General features: G+C 46.5%; 2 protein-coding genes across 2 annotated transcripts in view; both read right to left on the bottom strand.

The window, feature by feature from the left end:
- Positions 1-1,374: 1,374 nt before the first annotated feature.
- Positions 1,375-5,169, bottom strand: tmem123 (transmembrane protein 123). Its single transcript, XM_084449135.1, has 4 exons — positions 4,911-5,169; positions 4,328-4,561; positions 2,088-2,277; positions 1,375-1,584 (listed from the first exon to the last, which is right to left on the bottom strand). The coding sequence occupies exons 1-4, from the start codon at positions 4,969-4,971 to the stop codon at positions 1,557-1,559; spliced, it is 513 nt and encodes a 170-aa protein (XP_084305261.1). The 5' UTR covers positions 4,972-5,169; the 3' UTR covers positions 1,375-1,556.
- Positions 5,170-7,498: 2,329 nt separating this feature from the next.
- The window catches only part of maml2 (mastermind like transcriptional coactivator 2), a gene marked incomplete at both ends in the record, with an annotated part of 38,285 nt that continues 31,402 nt past the window's right edge, over positions 7,499-14,381 (bottom strand). Inside the window, 3 exons of the mRNA XM_084461263.1 lie at positions 7,499-8,364; positions 8,850-8,958; positions 9,273-9,428. Of these exons, the coding sequence (XP_084317389.1) occupies positions 7,499-8,364; positions 8,850-8,958; positions 9,273-9,428 (1,131 nt within the window). The remainder of the gene's footprint in view (positions 8,365-8,849; positions 8,959-9,272; positions 9,429-14,381) is intronic.

The following is a 14,381-nucleotide window of genomic DNA, read 5'->3' as shown; positions in this document are numbered from 1 at the left end:
GCAGGGGACGACTAGGACAGGTTGTAACAGGCTAGAGCAGCGTGGGATGAGCTTAGAGAAGTAGACTGGAGAGGTTAGCCAGGGTTTCACTGGGGAATGGTGAGTTACACAGACTATTGATTTCTCTCTCTTTTTTTAAACAAAAAAAAAACACAATCATCTATGATTTCAGTCAGGAATTCTTGTGACAGATTCCAAAGAGTTTTTGTTTGTTTGTTTTGTCATTCTTCTCCCACGCGTTCTCACCCTATCCGAGTGACGAACAAAATGATTTGGTTTGTCATCAACTTCTGTATGCGTAAATGTATAAGCTAATGAGAATATTATGTACAGTGAGATTTGTGTTTTGATGCCGATGTGTGAGTAGATCTAGTGAAGAGGTGGTGGTTGTACTGAGTGACTAACCCTGTAAGCTAAGGAGTATGTAGTAGAACAGAATAGAACGTGATTCTTCCAGAGTGATTGTTATGTCAAATGTTGTTTACATTCTTCCGGAGCTAGAGAACACTAGAGTACAGCAGTGGTTGGATGAATGCTAATTCTTCCTCCTTATCAGAATATGTGCATTATTAGATGTTTACATGACGACTACACATTCACCAGTGTGTATACAGCGGCTCAGTCATTCGACAGCCTAGCCTACTGTAGGTGTCTTCTTCCCAGTCACATCCAGCCCATTACTTGTGTGAAATTGAATACTTTGATTGATATTTACAACCAAGACACTACATAGGCAGCATTAACTCTACAGAAGTAACGTGTAGATCAGAGCGAGATTGTGTTAGTCATGGAAACTGACAGAGGATTCAGTTTCTGGTATTTCCATTCAGATTGTGTTGATGTGGCATCAGGTGTGGAGTTTCTGGAGGCCATGGGGGTGCGGAAACAGTGTTGGCGTGAACAATGCAACTAAAGTGACTTGTTAAAAGTTGGTACACTAAAGTGCTTATACTGCACGACTACAGAATTATGACTCAATGATGTATTTGTCACAGAAAACACGATTTTATGCTTAGTTAGCGTGTAATTGTCAGAATATAGTAACTGTTGACTGTCTTTTCTAGCTGTAGAACTAATCACGTGAGTTAAAGGATTGGTATTTAGAACTTTCTAAATGCACATGAAATGAATTTATATTCAGTAATGATGATCTGTTCATTTTTGATAGATACACATGTGCATGTATTTTAGAACCATAAATTCTGTTACATTATATCTCTTTATATAATACTTTGAAATTGGCCTGAAATAAAGTATATACTTTGTGGTAATAGTTATTGTATGGTATAGTTGTATATTGTTGTACATACTATACACTTCTAAAACCTCAGTTTGCAACGGCCTCACACAATTTTGATACTCACACAATTATGAGTTTATTGTATTCAAAACAATTTCTTATTGTAACACACTCAAATGCCAAAAATTACAACATAACAATGTTGCCATGCAATGTGGCATACATCATTAACGGATCATATTAACTGAAACACACACTGGATACATTTCACCAAGCAGGCCTTAAACCATCAGCCAAGTCCTCCATGTCTCACATTCTAGATGATCGCATCATGCTCCTCTGTCCTGAGAGAGAAACCAAACACACCAAATTTGAGACAGGAAAGAACATTCCACAGCGACCTACATGAGGAACTGATCGCAGTCAGAGGAACATCGTTAAGGCCCAGTCTGCGTACCGAATTGCATACTTCTACTTTTTACTACCAGTACGTACTACAGCTGCCCCTAGAAAGTACATACTTTGTACGCAGTACGCATTCAGTTGGGACATACCAGTTTGTCATAACATTGCGGCTTCAAATTAGCCCACATCCGTCGCAGTCCATAAAGCATCATTCGTCCTCAGCTGTCACGACTCGCACATGTGACGTCATTTCCACTGCGCAAGGGATTGTGGGTCTGAATAGCCAGAAAAGTCTGCTGGCTTGCAATGCTGCAAAATACGACTGGATGTAGTAGAACATCCTGGTATTTTTGCCATACTATGTAATGGAACATACTACATCCTTTCTTGGCACGCTGTACAGTATGGAAGTATGCGATTCAGAACGCAGCCCCACACTTACAGGGTGCGGTATCGTACGTCCCGCCTGGCGCATGCCAGCTTGTATCCCAGGGTGGCGGCCAGGGTGATGATGAAGGCCAGCAGCATCCCTCCCAGGAAGCTGCCGGCATCGAACCGGGAGGAGGCTGCGGGGGGGAGGGTCGTCACGCCAACACGGGTCGTTGTGTCAGGGACGTTGTCATGCCAACAACCTGTCAGGTCAAGAGGGGCACATGTCAGAGAGGGATGATGATTCCTGGGTCTGCCCTCTAGAGGGCGATGATGCCTTGGTCTGTCCTCCATGATACTAAATAAACGCCACTAGTTCCTCCCCCACACTGTAGCTACATGAATACAGTCTTCCACACTATAGCTACGTGAATACAGTCCTCAACACTGTAGCTCCATGAATACAGTCCTCAACACTGTAGCTCCATGAATACAGTCCTCAACACTATAGCTACAGTACATGAATACAGTCCTCAACACTGTAGCTCCATGAATACAGTCCTCAACACTGTAGCTCCATGAATACAGTCCTCAACACTGTAGCTACAGTACATGAATACAGTCTTCAACACTGTAGCTCCATGAAAACAGTCCTCAACACTGTAGCTCCATTAATAGTCCTCAACACTGTAGCTACACTACATGAATACAGTCCTCAACACTGTAGCTCCATGAATACAGTCCTCAACACTGCAGCTACAGTAGCCTACGCGAATACAGTCCTCAACACTGTAGCTCCATTAATAGTCCTCAACACTGTAGCTACACTACATGAATACAGTCCTCAACACTGTAGCTCCATGAATACAGTCACACTGTAGCTCCATGAATACAGTCCTCAACACTATAGCTACAGTACATGAATACAGTATTCAACACTGTAGCTCCATGAATACAGTCCTCAACACTGTAGCTACAATACATGAATACAGTCCTCAACACTGTAGCTACAATACATGAATACAGTCTTCAACACTGTAGCTCCATGAATACAGTCCTCAACACTGTAGCTCCATTAATAGTCCTCAACACTGTAGCTACACTACATGAATACAGTCCTCAACACTGTAGCTCCATGAATAAAGTCCTCAACACTGTAGCTACACTACATGAATACAGTCCTCAACACTGTAGCTACACTACAAGAATACAGTCTTCAACACTGTAGCTCCATGAATACAGTCATCAACACTGTAGCTACAGTACATGAATACTAGTCCTCAACACTAGCTACATGAATGAATACAGTCCTCCAAACTGTAGCTACAGCAGTACAGTCCTCCCAGACTGTAGCTATATGAATACAGTAGCTACCGAACACTGTAGCAGCACCATCTCACTGAGCACTGGCTCTCCACAGAGACTGCAAAATCCAGCTCCAGCCACACCCCTCTGGCCGACGCGACGACCCTCGCGAAGGGCGCCCGACAGCCGCGCCTCCACTTCCTGCGGTGGCCGAAGGAGGAGGCGAGCCTCCCGCCACCCGTCACGCTGCGTTCTACAACAGCACCGTAAGGAGCGTCCTCGACAAACTGTCTAGCTGTCTGACATGGCAACGGCACGGCCTCAGACCACGAGTCCCTAATGGAGAGTGAACATGACAGATCATCAGTGACTCTCTCCCCTCCCTCAAGGGCTCTGTGAGGGGGACCATGTTGCAGACTGCAGCTTGGCCCCGTCTTCGGCTGTAGCGACGGAGTAGCAGGCAGTGATGGAGGAGGTGAAGATGGACTCAATGCCCACTACTGCCCAGCAGAGCCATGCTTGCCTGCTGAAGCCCTACTCCTCTCCCCCCTTGGATTCATCCTCCTTTTTTCCCCTCCATTTTGTTATTAAATGCCCTCCGGGGCCTTGAACTGTTTCCCTGCCTCCTGGTCATGCATCTGGTTCCCTAGCCGGAGTCATAACAATCCCAGCACCCACCACACGAACGAAGATATGACAGGATGTGTATATATAAAACACAGGATATATATATTATTTTATATTATTCTGTGTACTTCTGTCACTACTCTGTGTCTGTCTGTGTCAATACATTAGGTGTTTTGTGTTTTGTGTTTCTTGTGGTCAGAGACTTCCCTGTATGTCATGCATAAATATAGCCTATGTACATGTATGTGGAATGATAATAATACTTGACTTGACCTGAATACAGGCCTGCTGCTTTCCACTTCAGTATTTTAAGAACATAATCTACATGATACTGATCATTTGCATAACACACTACATTTACATGACAGATTAAAATCTGACCTGGTGAGGTGGGTTGAGGTGGTTTGGCGGTGGCGTCCAGAGCTTGTTTTGTCTGTGAGGCGCTGGGTCGTTCCCTGGTGTTAACCAGCATTAATGTGACAGTTTCATTGCTGCCTGCTCCTGTCGAGTTAGACTGCAGGGCTGCTGAGGTGAAAGAATCCAGTGCTGACCGTGTTGATATCTTAGTGGTAGGTAGGCCTGCACCGTCTTGCTGAGGCAGTGTTTGTGGGTGTTCTGTACAACAGCAGCAACAACAACAGCAGCAAACAACATAAACAGGTGAAGTGGGGAAAAATAGCCCAATCAACAAATCTCTTTCCAAAATTCAGATTTATGTTAACACCTAGCCTGGCTGCCATAACACTAGGCTTACTTAGATTAACCTATAGCCTATGACTCAAATTGGGACAGGTTAGTCACACCCGGCACAATCCATTAAAATATGTTTTTTAAAGGTGGGGGAGGGGGGTTGTACACGTTGGCAGCATGACGTTAAACTCCCGTTATAACATGCGATCATGGGAGACAGAACATGTGAGTCATAACTGGAACAGAACAATCTGTCGCAAGCTAGGCTACTTACCGCACCAAACTGATGTGAAGGCCACGGCCATGTGCAGCGCATTTATAATCAGCTTATTCATAATTCAAACAAAAGGAAATGATTATTTTTCATCGAATTGGCCGTGGACGTCGAGGCTGTTCTTCTGTCATAGATTTAACCGCCACATATCTTCTCCCGAAACAAACTTGTTTGCGAATTCGAAAAAGCAACTGATACTGTAAAAAGAGCCAGAAGGCGAGCTGTGATTTAAACAGAACAGTGCAGGTATTGAGTTTCAGTGTCCTGATTCTGTGCGATGAGGTGGAGCCAAACTTGCACTCTGGAACTCCCCAAAAATCAGACTAGAGACTTACATTAGGCGGACAAGTTTAAAGGAGATACTGTAAGCATAACATCACTCACCTGTGTCAGTTATAGCTTAGGCTACTATAAACATTATACTGTAATGGGACATTGAATGCTTATAAAGGCTTAATTACCTCTAAAGCCTATATGCAGGTATCATAAAGCAACCGTAACCGTATGTCATGCTTTATAACGGGTTCTTATAGAAGGGTCTTATTACAATTGCTATACAGTATATATAATATTTATTGCTATAGGCCTAATATTATAAGTAGGATTGCTATAATTAGCTATAGGCCTAAGTAGGATAGGCCTTTTGCTTTGGTCTGTTGGTGCATGATCAGTAGCCTAGTGCAAGAACATGACAGTGCAAAACAGTTTACACAATTTACTCAAATGCACAAAATAGACGTGTCAGTGTGGGTGCCGGCGGGCCTTGTTGATGAGGCAGCAGCAGTCGGGAAGAAACTGGAGGTTTTGGTCCTGATGGACCGCAGCCTCCTGCTGGAGGGGAGTGGTTCAAAGACTCTGTGACCAGGGTAGGAGATGTCCTACCTGCCCGCTTCAGGGCCCTGGAGGCGGGCAAGTCCTGGAGGGCAGCCAATCACCCTCTAAGCAGAGGATGGCACGCTGCAGTCTGGCCTTGTCCTCAGCTGTAGCATCAGCATATCAGATGTTGAGGATAGACTCGATGATGGAGGTGTAGACGTGTACCATCATTGGCTTTGGCAGGCAAACTTCTCCAGCTGCCTCAGGAAGTAGCCTACAGTATGCTACTGTACACCGTCTGCTGTGCCTTCTTGGTGAGTGAGCTGTTTTGTATTTCCAAATTTGAAACCACCATTTGAAACAAATCTATTGAAACACAGCAAGCAATAATTTCTTTAAGGCAACTTAAACTGTAAGTATTGGAGTGGGGTGCGGTGTGTGCCTTTCTGATCAACAGGTCATTTCTTGACGTGTTAGGGGAGCCATTTAAACCCTTCATGACGAACTGACATGGTTCTAGAAGCTTTGTGACACAGTTGTGTCCCCGCGTCGTGTATTTTTCGAAAACAGCACACCTTGTCGTGTATTATCCCTTACATAATGAAGCCTTTATAAGCTGCACTTAATCTAAAAAAAGGGCTATTAATTTTCTGTTAAAGCACTTTGTGGGTGGCCTGGACCACCACTGTGTCTTTCCAGCTGATCATGGAGAATAAATACATGTTTTTGTCCAAAACACATTATCCTACTTCACAATGTTCCACCACAGACAAAGTCAGCATTAAGAAGCTGATAGGGATGTTCCATTTTACAAGAAGTCAGAAAATATCACAGGACCAGTGTATTCAAAACCATTTTATTAACTGCATGGTTTATAACGGTTTACTTGTTTTCCAATAGATTATTAAATATTAGATGAAAAATAAAACGGGTACAATTTTGACGCATATCCAAAAACTGTGCCAGGTGAAAAGCTTGAATAGAGCAACATGTCTTAATTAAGCGATATGTGGTCATTAAAACTGAACTGTCATGGCATTGTCATGCTCAGGAACGGTGTGCACATTCAAACTGGAAAGACCACAGGGAGTTTTGAAGTATGACAGCCATGTCTTTTTCACAGTGTGCAATTTGTTTGACCGGAATGCAGGTAGGAGATCTGTCACAGAAAATCAGGCTCTTATTCAACCTGGAAACAAACAAACCTTTACTAAAACAACAATATTATTTTTCACAGGAATACACAAAACAATACAGGTTAAACACTTCACCTTCACTTGACATTATTACTGTACAGCTGCATAGTAATACCTGTAGTAATAACATTGTAGTCACATAATGATATGAACTGCTTTGTAATTACGTAGTATTAAGGGTTAGCTGCATAGGTTATTACACAAGGAACAAGATACGGTGTGTGTGTGTGTGTGGGGGGGGGGGTTCTAGGAGTAAGTGGAGGCTGGCATTCAGTTACCCTTCTAGATACTGTAGGTAGGTAGTTCTTTATTGATCCCAGAGGGGAACTCTACCTCATGACTACGCAGTTGCATAGTAATTAATGTCAACTAAAGGTAAAGTGATGCCCAATACGGTATACTTGGATAACAAATAATATGTTGTGTTTACAAAATTACATTTGAACATCTTTTACAAATGTCATCACTTACTGTACATGTTCACACTACATATCCCAACCCCTCACCATGAAGAGCTCTCTAACCCCATGATGTGAAGGTTTCTTTGTGTGTGAACACTCCACGGAACACGGAAGTTCAATTATGACTGCCCAGGATCTCATCCAGATTTATATCTTTCATCCAGTCGTCGTTACCAGAGCCGGACTTGAGCAGGGAGTCTATGAAGTCGGAGTCCGTGTTGATCCCCGGGACCGTGTTGTCCTCCTCCTGGAGGAAGTCGAAGGTCAGCCGATTGGCCCGGTGGCTCTGGTAGGTGCTGGAGTTGGGTCCGGGCGGGGGGAAGGAGCCCGCGGGGACCCTCTGTTCCGGAGAGGCCTGGTTCAGGGTAGCCACGCCGGGTAGAGGGGGCATCATGGGCTGGCTGCTTCTGGGGGCCGAGCCCCTGATGGCCGGGTTCAGGGGGAGCATCCCTATGTCTGGCGCTACTTGGTTGGGCGGGCCCACGTGCCTCTGTTGGTAGTGGTGGCCTGCCATGTCCAGCTGGCCGCCCTGAGACTGCAGGCTGGCGGGCAGCCTCCTAACTCCGAGCCCAGGCCCTACAGCGGCCTGCTTGGAGCCGGGGGCCCAGCCCATGTTGTTACTAGTCATCATGCCCCCCAGGCCCGGCCCAGACATGCCCGAGGTCTGCTGCCCTACCGACGTCCTGGGGTGCGGCACGCTATTGACGCCGCCCATCCCAAACGTGCTGCTCTGGCCGCCGGGCCCCGGGAACCTGGGCTTGCTCTGGTTCTGGTTCTGGTTCAGCCCCATCCTGTTCTGGCTGCTGTGCTGCTGGAGCTGTCCGACGCAGGGCACCGGGTGAGGGTCCGGCCCGCCGGCGTACCTCCTGTCCACGGACACGGACGCCATCTTGGCACCTGGAACGGCGGGCAGGTGGCAGGGCAGGGACTGCAGATCGCCGTCCGGCATGCTGCTCGTCAGAGACTGGGAGGAGCTCATACCTAGCGGGAGAACACATGGGTTAATTACACACCGTGGGTCTGGAACATTCAACACACAACCAGCTGAGTGCATTTCCCTCAACTCTACACTGTACTGTCAACATTCAAGATTAAGGATTTCTTTATTTGTCACAAGTAAAGTGTCTCAGTGAAATGTTGCTGCTGGCTCCAAGATTATGCTTGATACAGGTAAACTCTAATACTCAATTCCAAATGATACATTTACAAGTTACAAATGTACAATTATGAAATTATTGTACATTTGTAACTTGTAAATGTATAATAAATTACAACGTTCATAAATTAACACAAATTACACAATAAGTACCCTTAATATACGGTATAAAATGGATTATGTATGTGCAATATGGATATTAATAAATCAGTCAGTACCATCCTTACAAAATACAGTGTGTACACGGGCAGCATTCTGTGTGCAGTATTCCAGTGTGTACAGTAGCTCTGAATCAAACCCGAGGCCGTACCTGTGAACAGGCCTGGCTGAGGGGCTCCCGCCATGTTTCTGCTTTGTTTATAGTCTGGCGGTGGTCTGGTGAGATGACGGTTGAACTGGTCCTGGGCTCCGTCTTTGTCCTGAAAACCGCAACATGCACAAAGAGGATTACTGTCTCGGATACCTCGATTATACACCTATACACATACAGTATACATATATACACAGATACACACATACAGTATATACCTTGATTATACACATCTACAGTATGCATATATACACATATACAGTATATATATATATATATATATATATATAAATATATATATAGAGATAGATAGATAGATAGATAGATAGATAGATAGATAGATAGATAGATAGATAGATAGATAGATAGATAGATAGATTGATAGATAGATAGATAGATAGATAGATATACAGGGCAGCTCACCGCGTCGTTGATGCCATGCTGCTGCTGGGCCAGCTGTCTCTGCATGGCCGGGGTTTTGCCTGGGGCTTTCTGCTGGGTGACAGGACCAGGGGCTCTCTGAGCTGGCATGCCTACCAGGCTGCCGTTGGTGGGCAGACGAGGTCCAGCTGGCATGCCCTGGAGTAAGAGACGAGGCATACGGTTACTCTAGCCCTGGTCCAGGTCGGTATACTATTCGGGGCCATGCCCCCGGTATACCACCCTGCCAGGGACCATCCACCGAGATCCACTCAGCTATGATGGTATCCATTAGCCTGGCTTCACGACCCTAATCACGTGATCTCACATGCTGTTTCTCTATATGGAGAGAGATCACGTGATCAGGGTTGCGAAGTCAGGCTAATGGACATCGGTGGATATGTGCTTTTTAAGTGCAAAAAGTGTTTTTTATATAAAAGGTGGGGGGCAACAACTTTAGCCACCTCTGGAAAAAAGTCTTCACTTTGGTGAGTAACGAAATAATAATTGTCTGTAGATGTGGTAATGTAGACTGAGTGAAAAAAGTCTATCGCGCAATGAATAGTCCCTAGCAGGGCGGTATACCGGGGTATAGCCCTGAATAGTATACCGACCTGGACCAGGGCTAAAGGTTACTCCACACAGGTGACACGAGAGATGGGCTACAGTCCTCTAGTCTACTTCAAAATGGGTTCACTGCACTGCATCCTCGATGAAAGTAGGTATACAAAGAAGCAAAGTAATGCAATAACAGCAATGTCCCACTAGAGGGCAAACTTCCATCACTAATACCAGGGATGTAGCCAGCGATACTCTGCCTCCAGAGTGTGGTTGGAGAGGCCCTGGGGAGGAACACAAGAGACTTGGAAAGAGGCTGTTTCTGGGGAGGGGTGGGGGGGATTCCTCCTCGAGGCAGCTATTCCCTTGACAAATGTGTCTGACAAGGGTGGAAAGAATCCCTGAGACAGCAGGAGCTGTATGCCTACGGCCGGTTTATGCCCAGGACCATGACTACCTTCCTCTAACAGGCTGCAGCGCCCCACCCTCGGACCCCTCCACAGGCAGGGGGAAGCATCCCAGCAGACACCTCCACGCTGGGCTACACACACCGGCACCAGCCTTACTGGTCGCTGGGTTTCTTAGCTGTTGTGTTTGAGAGAGTAAACAGAATAGAACGCTGTTTGTTTGTTTTACGGGAGGGGTTTGGTTCGTTTTGACAAATATCTGTCAGATAGTGAAAATGAAAAACAACAATAGTCGGATCCGTCTTTTAACTCCGATGTGACACGAGCCACCGCCTGGCACGTTTGTCTCGAGTGGTTCTGCGTCACAACGATCCCACTGAACAGTCTGATAGGAACACACGCACACTCCTCCAGAACCACGGCCTAGCCTCTGGAGTCAACTAGCCTACGCTTGAGCATTTGTCATCAGGGGTGGACTTGCACCACATCCAAGTCAACACTCGGTGTGTATACAATGTCAATCACTGTGTTGACTCAACACATTTCCCAGGGCAGAATGGATTAGACTGCAGGCAGCTCTACATAGCTATTACTATGAGAACAGATGTCTTCTATAGGATGGATCTCCTAAGGCACGCTGCAGAGAGAGAGAGAAAGAGAGGGGGGGTGAAAGAAAGAAAGAAAGAAAAAGAAAGAAAGAAAAAGAAAGATCTCTTCATTATGAGACTAATTCCACTGTGACAAGCAGTAGTTAGTAAAGCAACAGCTCAACCTAAAGTGCCTTCCCCTTGTGTTGGAATGTTTATCAAGTCATCCTGAAGGCACCAGCAGATACAGATGTTGTTTATTACCATACAGAGTAGGCCCGCTCTCTCAATGTGTATCTTCTGGGTTTTACGCTGGTACTTAAAATTTGACATTTAGCCAAAGTATATTCGGTTCCATAAACGTCTGGCTTCAGTTCACACGCGGCGAACTAAAACAGCTGAGCAGCGCTTTTCTCCAGCTACTTCTCTCAACACAAATGTAAAAAGGGAGCAAACTTCAAACACACCTACTGGAGAGGAAGCAGTGGAGTCGACTGACTGTGGTTCACTGCACCCAATTACCGGCACCGTGAGAAATGACGACCCCTCACACAGAAGTCTCCCTCACACAGAAGTCTCCCTCACCGCCAGAACGTCTCTACTTTACACAGGAACGGGCCCGTTCTGCTGACCTCTTTGTTGTAGGAGAAGCCCTACGAGGGGTGCTTTGTTAGCGAGTACATCTGAGTAATCCTCTCTTTGTCATCCTGACGTGTCATAGAGCTGTTTTCCATCGTTTTTTTCCCCCTCTCGTTCTTCACAAGCTCGACGTAAATGAATCCCACATGCGGCCCGGGCCTCGGAGGAGGAGTGCTGGGAGCGAGCCTCCCGTCCCGTGGCAGAGTGGAGCGGAGTGGGGGCGGGGCCAGGCAGCTGACTGATCCAGGCCGGCTCTCATGCTGCACTTCCTCCCGTCTGGACTCGGCACGCCGTCCCGGGGGAGGCCCGCGGCATCTGGACTTGGCCACAGCCTCCTTTCCCAGGACACAGGCGCTCCCTTCACGGCGCTGTAACGAGTCGGTGCGGGCGGCCCGGGGCTCTTACCCTCCTCCTCCTCCTCCTCCTCCGTGCAGAGGGAGCTGGTGCAACACGATCATCGGCCCAAAGTTCAAAACAGTCGTTTTAACTCCATTGAGTAGCGTGGTTCACATGGGGTTGTTTTTCTGCTATAAACCAACTTTTATTACATGGAATACATCTAAAACCCTGACAATACTGAGCCATACGGGACATAAAGAGAGGGCAGTAGTGTACAGAGTAGCGTTCACAGCACCGTTAGCATTCAGAGCACTATTACAGTAGCATTAGAGCACTGTTACAGTAGTGTTCAGAGCACTGTTACAGTAGTGTTCAGAGCACTGTTACAGTAGTGTTCAGTGCACTGTTACAGTAGCATTATGGCACTGTTACTGTAGCATTAGAGCTCTGTTACAGTAGCGTTCAGAGCACTGTTACAGTAGCGTTCAGAGAACCATTACAGTAGCATTAGAGCACTGTTACAGTAGTGTTCTGAGCACTGTTACAGTAGCATTAGAGCATTGTTACAGTAGTGTTCAGAGCACTGTTACAGTAGCATTAGAGCACTGTTACAGTAGTGTTCAGAGCACTGTTACAGTAGCATTAGAGCACTGTTACAGTAGTGTTCAGAGCACTGTTACAGTAGCATTAGAACACTGTTACAGTAGCATTAGAGCACTGTTACAGTAGTGTTCAGAGCACTGTTACAGTAGCATTATGGCACTGTTACTTTAGAATTAGAGCTCTGTTACAGTAGCGTTCAGAAAACCGTTACAGTAGCGTTCAGAGCACTGTTAGAGTAGCTTTAGAGCACTGTTACAGTAGCGTTCAGAGCACTGTTGCAGTAACATTCAGAGCACCGTTACATTAGCCTTAGAACACTGTTACAGTAGCATTCGAGAACTGTTACAGCATTCAGAGAACTGTTACAGTAGCATTAGAGCACTGTAACAATAGCATTAGAGCACTGTTACAGGTCAAGCACAAGGACACCAGCATGTGTTTCCTCGTCCATACGGTCAGTAAGATTTGTCTTCTGTTTGGTTCTCAGCACTACTGACGTACAGTCCAGAATTTAGCGTCTAGTCGAACTAACAACTGATTAGGGTGTGAGAACATGCAAACGAGAAGCAGAGCCCACATCTTGGTCTCTTTAAAAGCCCCTCCAGCGTCTCCCTGAGGGGTGGTCAGCGCAGAAGGATCACGGCGCTGTTTCTGGGGACAGTTATTTCTATGGCATTACTAATTCAATTCACTGTGGGAAGAGACTCCCTGTTTCTTTTCTCTCTTTCTCTCCTCCCTAGTAAGACGTTTAACCCTGTCACCGCTGCCTCCGACTCTAACCATCCGCCAGCGGCAACGCAGAGGGCCCCCCCCCCCGCCTCCGACCACGCCCCCACCCTGACTAAACCAGCTGAAATATCGTCGCTATCTTGACCGGTCCGCGGCTCGTTATCTGATTTATCCAAAACAAACAGGTCATTAACCGCACAGCCAATAATGTCCTTAAGGCAGATATCTAGCCTAGGTACTCTGTGCAGTGCTCTCTCACTCTGCAGTGCTCTCTCCCGTGACTCATGTGACAGAATGCTGACAGTCAAGATAAGATTTTGTGGAAAACTAGAAACCTTCCTCTGTTCATTTCTGTGCCTGCCCCCACCCCCGCCCCCTCCTCCTCCTCCCCATCGCAGAAGCACTTCCCCTTGATCAGCAGGCGAAGGTTAGAAGAGCCCTAGCTCATGTGTGGCTCACATTCTCATCTCACACAAAGGAGGCTAGAGATAGCTGTTTGTGCAGAAATGAAAAGGGGGCCGTTCCAAATCTCCCCCAATCATAACAAATCAGAGCCTCGACCCCCGGCACCAAGCTAAGCAGATTACTGTCATTTCCAACCACTTGTCCCTTGTAGCTAACAACCTCCAATTAGCAAATCCCGCTGTGTAGCTCTGCGCCCTGATGGAGAGCGTCCGTGACAGGCAGACACATTAGAAATCCCGCGTGTTAATCTGCCGTGCTCTGGCGAGCCTTGCTGACGGGGTGGAGGTGATGCATATTCAAGAGAGACGCCACGTCGACGACACAAACAGCGGCGGCGGCGATGACGCGCGCCAGGAAAAACAAACGGCGTCCCGTCGTTTTCGAGACGGCGAGCTGACTGTCGTGAACGGAGCTGAGTGATGAACAGGCTTTCCGGGCGAGCCGCGGATCCTGTTACCATGTCATCAGCAGAAAAGACGAGGCTGAGCTGGGTGATTTCACAGTGCCGAGAGGCTCCAATTAAACACTGGGACAAAGTGCACTGTGCACACGCTCAGTGCTGCGTTCAGAGAATAAGCGGAACAGCACAAAGTGATATAACTCGCTCTTATAAAAGATCAAGCAATTCACTAGTGTCTGCAACCCCATTTATGTCAGAGAAGAGTGCATATGGGCCAATTTCATTCGTTTAATAAAATACTATTCCGGAAAACTAACAGGCTAACAGTTGAAAATAATAGAGCTTACACTAGGCTACTATTAACCCCTAAGGTTAATGTGTATTG

Source organism: Borostomias antarcticus (assembly GCF_949987555.1).
Source record: "Borostomias antarcticus genome assembly, chromosome: 1".
Taxonomy (NCBI): Eukaryota; Metazoa; Chordata; class Actinopteri; order Stomiiformes; family Stomiidae; genus Borostomias; species Borostomias antarcticus.
Note: the sequence above shows the minus strand (reverse complement) of the source record. Positions and strands in the feature narration are given on the sequence as shown.

Coding starts and splice junctions, on each gene's coding strand:
- tmem123 (XM_084449135.1), bottom strand. CDS start 4,971: ATGAATAAGCTGATTATAAATGCGCTGCACATGGCCGTGGCCTTCACA. Junction 4,562..4,910: donor CTTCACATCAGTTTGGTGCG/GTAAGTAGCCTA, acceptor GCTGTTGTACAG/AACACCCACAAACACTGCCT. Junction 2,278..4,327: donor ACCTCAACCCACCTCACCAG/GTCAGATTTTAA, acceptor TTGACCTGACAG/GTTGTTGGCATGACAACGTC.